The 9073-nt window shown below is 43.8% G+C and overlaps 1 protein-coding gene across 4 annotated transcripts in view; it reads left to right on the plus strand.

The window, feature by feature from the left end:
- Positions 1 to 7569, plus strand: part of NPHP1 (nephrocystin 1) — a 70448-nt gene extending 62879 nt beyond the window's left edge. For all 4 annotated transcript variants that reach the window (XM_084900901.1, XM_084900902.1, XM_084900903.1 and 1 more), the window contains 3 exons: positions 220 to 293; positions 5242 to 5286; positions 7117 to 7569. In XM_084900901.1, the coding sequence (XP_084757027.1) occupies positions 220 to 293; positions 5242 to 5286; positions 7117 to 7389 (392 nt within the window). In that variant the 3' untranslated portion in view covers positions 7390 to 7569. The remainder of the gene's footprint in view (positions 1 to 219; positions 294 to 5241; positions 5287 to 7116) is intronic.
- Positions 7570 to 9073: the final 1504 nt, after the last annotated feature.

Consider the following 9073-nt stretch of genomic DNA (forward strand, 5'->3'; position numbering starts at 1 on the left):
GCTCTGTTTACTTGGTACAAGACTCACATCTGTGGTGTGGATATAGTGGGGGATGAAGATTGAGGGGACAGCTTTGAGCTCCTAGAGGTTAAAGTGTTAGAATGTGTTATCAACAAATCTTGTGACACAGTGATTCCAATTTGAATATATGCTGTGTCTGTTGTAGTAAAACATATTGGATAAAGTTTGTGTAAATCCTTTTTGGTCTTTGTATTTCAGATGTGATCAGTAACCCCGTACTGGCCACCTTCCCCAAGCTCTTGGAGCAGCCTGACGTGATGGATGCACTCAGGGTGGGTAGTATCATGATGGGATCTGGTGGGTTCTAAAAGCAATTACACACACATTAGTGCATTCTGAGACATATTCTTTTTTTTTTTTTTTTCCCCTATTTGGATGACATCTCCTGATCTGCGTCCACTTTTTATGTGACTTGAGCTAATCCTTCCTTTCTTAGCATGAGTGCTACTTTTCCAGGCTGCCCAGCACCCAATATGTAGGTGAAGGGCTTATTACACAGCAATAAGCATGTTGTGTACACTGTTGCAATCTCTTATTTGTTGTTTGTTCCTTAACTTAAGATGGCCACTAATTGTGGCCTAAGAGCAAAAATCCAAAATGGTTTGTTAGATATATGAACTGAGTTCTCAGGGGGAGAATCAGGGCACACATATCATTCTTTATTTAATTCGACATATATTGTCGGCTGCATGAAATAGAAGCTGATTGAACCACACAAATTCTTCAATTTTTCAGCCATTTTTGACCTTCAAAATGTCAATTTTATAAAGTTCAACTTATCAGAACAGGGTCAACAAGTATTAGAAGACCTGTATGCCCACAAGGCAGATGTACAGATAACATGGCAGGTGCCACAGGGGAAGCACCACCCAGGTCCTTGGAGACTTAATCAGGCAGCAAACGAGGACCAGGGACTGTTCCATTACAGGGGTCCTGGGTGAGATGGACCTAGTACACACTGGAGCCAAGTCTGGTTTTGACGTGCTGAGATGGGAGTGGAAGACATTACAGGATAGATCCCAAGATGGCTACAGAGTAGATGGGAATACACCCATCTGCTTTCCACCCTAAACTGGGTTTACAGCTAAATTATAGAGCAGTCAACCTGCATAACTAACTGAAGGCCAGCTAACCTGAAATATATTAACCAAGGATTTATAGAAGAGACCACATAGAGACTGGCAAGAAGAGTGGAGACGTGGAAAGGGCTGGCCCCCACACCCAGGTGCGGCAGTGGCTGAGAAGCTGGAGGGATATTGTGGCTACAAAACTCCTGCCTCCCAGTATCATGGGGTCTCAATCCCATGTAGAGAGAACCCAGAGCAACAGAAATGGGAAGAGGCGCCCACATAGCATCTGGTGGTGAAAATCAGTGGGTCTTCAGTCTGCCTGAAAGACCCTGATGCCACCTCAGATGAACATTCTGAGCAGCAGCCTGGGGAGTGCACCACCTGGTCTCCCACTGCTGGCACAATTATATGGGAAATTCCCACTTCAAGTTGGTCATGTTAAACTTGAGATAACTTACATTTTTATGGGTACACTTTCAAGTCTCCACGCTGGCCTGCCATACTTATGCTTCCATTTTAGCTAAACACCCATATTAAATGTCAAATTTTTAAAAAGCCATGAGCCCTACCAATTTTGCTCTGTGGATAGAGTACTGGCTTGTGGACTGAAGGGTCCCAGGTTTGATTCCGGTCAAGGGCACATGCCCAGGTTTTGGGCTTGATCCCCAGTGGGGGTGTGCAGGAGACAGCCAATCAATTATTCACATTATAGGGATACCAGAAGGAGAAGAGAGAGAGAGCAAGGGATAGACAAGAAACAATGTTTGAAGAAATAATGGCTGAAAATTTCTTAACCTGGTGGAGGAAAAATTTACAAGTTCAGGAAACAGAGTCCCAATGGAGTTTAGAAAACTGAAAGACACCCAAGCCAAGACATATAATTAAAGTGGCAAAGGTTAAAGACAAAGGGTGAATCTTAAAGGCATCAAGAGATAGAAAAACAAACAAACAAACAAACAAAAAAACATCAAGAGAGAGACAGTTACCTATAAGGGAGTTCCCATAAGGCAGTCAGCTGATTTCTCAATAGAAACACATCAGGCCATGAGAGATTGGTGTGAAATATTCAAAGTAATGAAAAGCAGGGACCTGCAATCAAGACTATTCTAACCAGCAAGTCTATTATTTAAAAATTGAAGGTGAAATAAGGAACTTCTCAGGAAAAAAATGCTAAAGGAGTTCATTACCATTAAACCAGTATTGCAAGAAATGTTAAAGGACCTGCTATAAGAAGAAGAAATATATAGAGAGGAACGTAAGTATCAAGTATAAAATGCAAAAAAAAAAATGCTTATCAATAATAACTTTCAATGTAAACATATTTAATGCTCTGAGAGACACGGTAGCTGAAAATGGATAAGAAAACATGACCCATGTAAATGCAGTCTATAGGAGACCCAACTCAGAACAAAGTAGTCACACAACTGAAAGTGAAAGGATGGAAAAAAATTATTCCATGCAAATGGAAAGGGAAAAAAGAAAGCTTGTATAGTAATATTTATATTTGACAAAATATACTTTCAAACGAGGTAATAATAAGAGACAAAGATGGTTACAAAATACTAAAGGGATTGACCCAACAAGAAGATATAATCCTTGTAAACATGTGCACCCAACACAGGATATAAATATATAAAGAAAATCTTGGTGAACATTAAAGGAGAGATTGACAGCAATATAATCATAGTAGGGGATTTATTTATTTATTTATTTATTTATTTATTTATTTTCATAGTAGGGGATTTTAAACACCTCCATTACCATCAATGAATAGATCTTCCAGGCAAAAAAATAACAAGGAAACTGCACACTGCATCAGGTCAGTTTAATGGATATTTACTAAACATTTTATCTCAAAAGAAGCAGAATATACATTCTTCTCAAGTGCCCATATAACATTCTTAAAGACCACATGTTAGGACACAAAATAAGTCTCTACAAGTTCAAGAAGAATGAAATCATATCAAGCATTTTCTCAGATCACAGTGGTATGAAACTAGAAATTAATTACAATAAAAATACCTGAAAAACATTCAAACACATGTAGACTAAATAGCATGTCATTAAACACGAATGGGTTACAGATCAGGGAATCAAATGAAAATGAGCACACAACAACTCAAAATCTATTGGACACAGTGAAAGCAGTCTTGAGAGGGAAGCTCATAGCATTACTATAGGCCTACTGCAAGAAACAAGAAAGATCTTGAACAATTTAACCCTGTATTTAAAAGAGCTAGAAAAAGAACAACAAACAAAGCCCAGAGTAAGTAGAAGGAAGGAAATAATAATGATCAGAGTGGAAATAAATCACACAGAGACTAAAAATCAAAAACAAAACAAAACAATGCAAAAGATTAATGAAACCAAGAGCTGGTTCTTTGAAAAGATAAACAAGGTTGACAAATCTTTAACTAGATTCATCAAGAAAAAATGAAAGAGAAATAACAACTGACATTACATAAACACAAAGGACTAAGAAAATACTACGAACAACTATATACCAACAAATTGGGCGAAATGGATAAATTCCTAGAAACAATCTTCCAAAACTGAGTTAGGAAGAATCAGAAAACCTGAATAGACCAATACCAATAATGAAATTGAAGCAGTAATAATAATAATAAACCAATAACTCTCAGCAAACAAAAGTTCTGGACAGGATGGCTTCATAGGTGAATTTTACCAAACATTCAAAGAACTAATACCTATCCTCAAACTTCCCAAAAATTCAAGGGGAAAAGATAAGCTCATCTCATGAGGCCAGCATTATCCTAATTCCAAAACCAGATAAGGACACTACAAAGAAATAAAATTATAGGCCAAAATGCCTGATGAACATATTGATAGATGTTAAATTCCTCAACAAAATATTAGCAAACCAGCTCCAGCAATACATTGAAAAGGTCATACACCAGCCTGTTTGCGTTAAGTCAGATTCCTTACAGTTTGTGACGTGTGAGCCTCTCACTGTTAACTTAGCAGAGTTCAGCTTGTTGTTGGTGCTTTGATGACGATAATGGCTCCTGGTCTGGTTAGTGAGGAGCTCTGGCCTCTAAGGGTCCTTTTCAAACTCTGGCCCCAGGCGCAGCCGCCATCCGGGGAGGAGCACAGCCCTAAGGTGGTTCTTCCAACTGTGAGCATCTGGGACGAGGCTCCTGCAGGGGGGAAAAAGGCGGAGCGCACCTCTGTGGTCTCGGTGTCTCGGTGGGGAACTTCTTTGTCTCTGGAGACTCTTCGTCTTGTGCCAAATGCCATGGTCACCCAGGGCCTCCCCACTGAGGAAGGTCGATGCATCCACGGAAAGCATGAGCTCAGCTGCCAGAGGAAGGTACCGGCCAACAGGCAACTCGGGAGGCCCAGGAGCGAGCAGCTGGAGCCTGGACACCCCTTGGGTACAGTGTACAGAGCTGGCACTGGCGGCTTCAATTCCGACTTCCATGGGGCTACCTGAACTTGGGGTTCTTATTTCTGTAAAAGAGCATTGGTGAAGCCCCGTGGGCAGGTAGAATATTAACTTGCAAAACTAAACAGCATTCATGTCCCGTGACCATTGTCATCGTCCAGCAGACAGAACTGGAGATGAGTGTGGTACTGGGCAGTTTTCCACCTCTCTACTGGCTCGCCTGAAAAGCTCACTAGTGTTTCATTGTTTAGATGCTGTGTGCAGTTTTTGTTTTTAAAAAAAATATATTTTATTGATTTTTCACAGAGAGGAAGGGAGAGGGACAGAGAGCTAGAAATGTCGATGAGAGAAAAACACTGATCAGCCGCCTCCTGCACACCCCCCACTGGGGATGCGCCTGCAACCAAGGCACACGCCCCCGACCAGAACCGAACCCGGGACCCCCGAGTCCGCAGACCGACGCTCTATCCACTGAGCCAAACCGGTTTTGGCTGTTTGTGCAGTTTGAATGTGTGTGTTCGGTTCACTGATTCTGATCTTACATTGGTTTAACGTGCAAGAAGCACGGGCTTCTGCCTGGCCGGTCTGGCTTCGTGGTTAGAAGCGGCGTCCTCAGACCGCTCTTACGGTGGCGGTTCTGACAGGGTTCTAAACCCCAGCACCAGCTTAATTACAGCAAACCTGCAGGCATGTGGCAAAGACTTGTGAACCCTCAGATTAACATAGCATTTGCTTCCTTTTCAGAGTTCGTGGGCTGAGAAAGAAAGTACATTTAAAAGATCAGAGAAGGTAACCTGCTTTTCCACATGCACTTAACACATTGCGGACCAGGCGTTTCATTGCTAGCTTTACCAGTGGCCAGATGAGTTTCTACTGAATGAGTACAAATCGTTTTACATAAATGTTAAAGGCACGCCTTAAAATTAAATACCATTGCACTTTGAAGTTATTTATTACATGCTCTTGCAAGCTATTATCTTTTTAAAGTATGATACTTTGTAAAACACTGTGTAATAGGAAAACACCAGAATTCTCGTGACTCATCTGCATTGACATCCGCAGTGTCACTGCTCACACTTTCTAACACAGGCTCCTTTTAGGCTGACGGGGCCATGTCACATTCCTCCTAGTCCCTTACACGGTTGTAGAGACACGTCCCAGGAGTGTCTGGGTGCCGATTCCTGAAGTGAACCGACGCTGGATCGGGAGTCGTTCCAGGTCACTGAGTGTCATTTAGTTGAGGGGAGATTCTAAACCAAAGCTCCCAGTTGACTATCAAATTTCTCCTATTAAAAAAAATATTCCTCCTGCTCTCAAAGTGCACACCAGGTAAGGAGAAGGAAAAAGAAAACTGCCTGAGCCGTGTCAGACACTGGAAACACAGGGTGTGCCCCGTTGCCACAGAAACGAGGTCATTACAAACCAGAGCAGCATCCCCGTCAGTGAGCAACACACTGACTGCTCCACCCTGCGGTCCAAGGACAGTCTGGAAAGGGCCACATGGTCGGTATTTTTGGCTTTTGGGGCCCTAGGTTCTCTGTCACAGTGAATCAACTTTGCCATTGTAACATCTGAGCACAGCTGTTTCTATAAAACTTGGTTTATAAAAACAGGGGCTCCATGGACCCATGGGCCATGGTGTTTTGGACTTAGAAAGCCTTAATTATCTACAAACTAAAAACCCTAAAAGTTGGAAAAAAGTATCCATATTGTAACCTTATTTGACCTTTGCCAAGATTGGCAGTTTAAAAAACATATTTTTATTGACTTCAAAGAGGAAGGGAGAGAGAGAGAGAGGGAGGGAGAGAGAGAGAAAAAACAAACAGAGAGTTATCCATTGGCTGCCTCCTGCATGCCCACACTGGGAATTGAGCTCGCAACCCAGGCATGTGCCTGGCTGAGAATCGAACTGTGACCTCCTGGTCATGGGTTGACACTCAACCACTGAGTCACGCCGGCCGGGCTAGAATTGGAGGTTTAATGCTATTGTGGTGTAGCCATGGGCAAGGTGCTGGGCCTGGGACCCGTGGGAATTGCCCTGCGCACAGGGTGTGCCTGGAGGGCGGCATCTCTGTGCAGACTCCACAGTGTGGGGATTGCTCCACCTTCCGAGCGCCCTGCCCTGTGCTTCCCGCTCAGTCTGTCCGTGTGGGGGCTGAGTGACAGTCTACACTGCAGTCCTCGTTACGGGGAGAGTCCGACAGCGGGCCCTTACTGCTGGGGGCCTTTCTCTGGATTTCATGCAGAGCACAGGCGGCCCTTCCCTTGTACACTTATCGTCTGATGTGCTGTATGGAGTAAGGGGCACAGCTGGCTTCACGTTGTGCTTTTGTTGTATTTACTTGGACCCACATCCTTGTCACCGGAATTAGACTTCAGCACCCATTCTCCTTGGGAGGATGTGTGAGACACCCTCAGTGCCTTAGGAGAGCCCTGGTCTCGAGGAGTCGCCCTCAGCCGAGCTCCATGTCCTGCTGCCTCCCCAGTGCCGAGCCACTGACCCGCCGCCAGGCACTGCGGCACCTCCGCCCAGCTGTAATGGCTTTTAGTCAACTGAGTTCGTAGAATTTAACACTTAATGATGTAGATCCATTCACAGCTATTGTGGTGTTTTCCCAGAGAGACACAGAGTTCCTGAAGGCTGCATTTCTCCTCGTCTACCACGACTGTGCGGTGCCCCTTCTCCACTCCACACTCCTGCCCCCGTTCAGGTGGGCAGAAGAAGAGACCGAGGCTGCGCGGTGGAAAGTCATCGCTGACTTCCTGAAGCAAAACCGAGAAAACCAGGGCGCTCTCCAAGCTCTGCTGTCACCAGAGGGTGTCCATGAACCTTTTGACATTTCAGAGCAGACCTACGACTTCCTGGGTGAAATGAGACAGAAAGCAGCCTGAGAGTGGTGCCCACGGCCTCCGCTGTCCACCGTGCTGCCCCCATGAAGTGCAGCCAGCAGTAACGGTCACGTCGAACCTAGCTTTACTCGTCCTTGTGTAGACCACATTCTATAAGAAATAACTATCTGTTCATGTGAATCTTTTTTTAAAAAATTTAATAAATCTTTATTTTCAGATTATTACAGTTGTTCCTCTTTCCCCCCCCCCCCATAGCGCCCCTCCACCCAGTTCCCACCCACCTTCTGCCCTTACCTCCTCCCCCCCCCCCCCATCCATAGGTTACGATTTTTGTTCAGTCTCATCCCGCACCACCCTCTCCCCTTTTCCCCTGAGAATTGTCAGTCCACTCCCTTTTTATGCCCCTGATTCTATTATATTCACCAGTTAATACTGTTCATCAGATTTTTTATTCCCTTGGTTTTTAGATTCACTTGTTGATAGATATGTATGTATTTGTTGTTCATAATTTTTATCTTTACCTTTTTCTTCTTCTTCCTCTTCTTAAAGAACACCTTTCAGCATTTCTTATAATTCTGGTTTGGTGGTGATGAACTCCTTTAGCTTTTTCTTATCTGTGAAGCTCTTTATCTGCCCTTCAATTCTGAATGACAGCTTTGCTGGGTAGAGTAATCTTGGTTGTAGGTTCTTGCTATTCATCACTTTGAATATTTCTTGCCACTCCCGTCTGGCCTGCATGGTTTCTGTTGAGAAATCAGCTGACAATCGTATGGGTGCTCCCTTGTAGATAACTGTTTTTCTCTTGCTGCTTTTAATATTCTCTCTTTGAGTTTTGCTCTTGGAATTTTAATTATGATGTGTCTTGGTATGGTCCTCTTTATATTCTTTTTGTTTGGGGTTCTGTACACTTCCTGGACTTGTAAGTCTATTTCTTTCACCAGGTGGGGGAAATTTTCTGTCACTATTTCTTCAAATAGATTTTCAGTATCTTGCTCTCTCTCTTCTTCTGGGACCCCCATAATTCTGATGTTGGTTCGCTTGAAGTTGTCCCAGAGGTTTCTTACACTATCTTCAATTTTTTGGATTCTTTTGTTTTTGCTTTTCCGGTTGGGTGTTTTTTGCTTCTTTGTATTCAAAATCTTGACAATGTTAAGACTTGCCCAGAGAATAAGGGGTGGAGCTGGGTTCAGAACCAGGGCCTGACAGATTATGGAGCCTGAACTCATAACCACTGTGAGCACTGCCTGCAGTTAAAGTTGCTTTGGGCCGAAGCCGGTTTGGCTCAGTGGTAGAGCATCGGTCTGCGGACTGAAGGGTCCTGGGTTCGATTCTGGTCAAGGGCATGTACATTGGTTGCGGGCACATCCCCAGTGGGGGGTGTGCAGGAGGTCAATGTTTCTCATCGATGTTTCTAGCTCTCTATCTCTCTCCCTTCTTTTCTGTAAAAAAATCAATAAAATATATTTTTAAAAAAAAGTTGCTTTGGTCCTTGAAGATGTTGACCAAGCCTGGAGCACCAGCATTGTATAGTCACATGTGTCAAACACAAGGCCCGCGGGCCAAATTCAGCCCGCCAGGCCTTGCAATGTGGCCCGCACCGCGCTGTCATCACTGCACTCTGCTGTCAGTTTATGACATTGTCAGTTTATGACTGTTCAGGAAACCATTCGGCCCGCGATTTAGGCTGGATTTTAGATTTTGGCCCCTTCTCTGATTGAGTTCGACA

This window comes from Pipistrellus hanaki, assembly GCF_964339955.1.
Source record: "Pipistrellus hanaki genome assembly, chromosome: 12".
Classification (NCBI taxonomy): domain Eukaryota; kingdom Metazoa; phylum Chordata; class Mammalia; order Chiroptera; family Vespertilionidae; genus Pipistrellus; species Pipistrellus hanaki.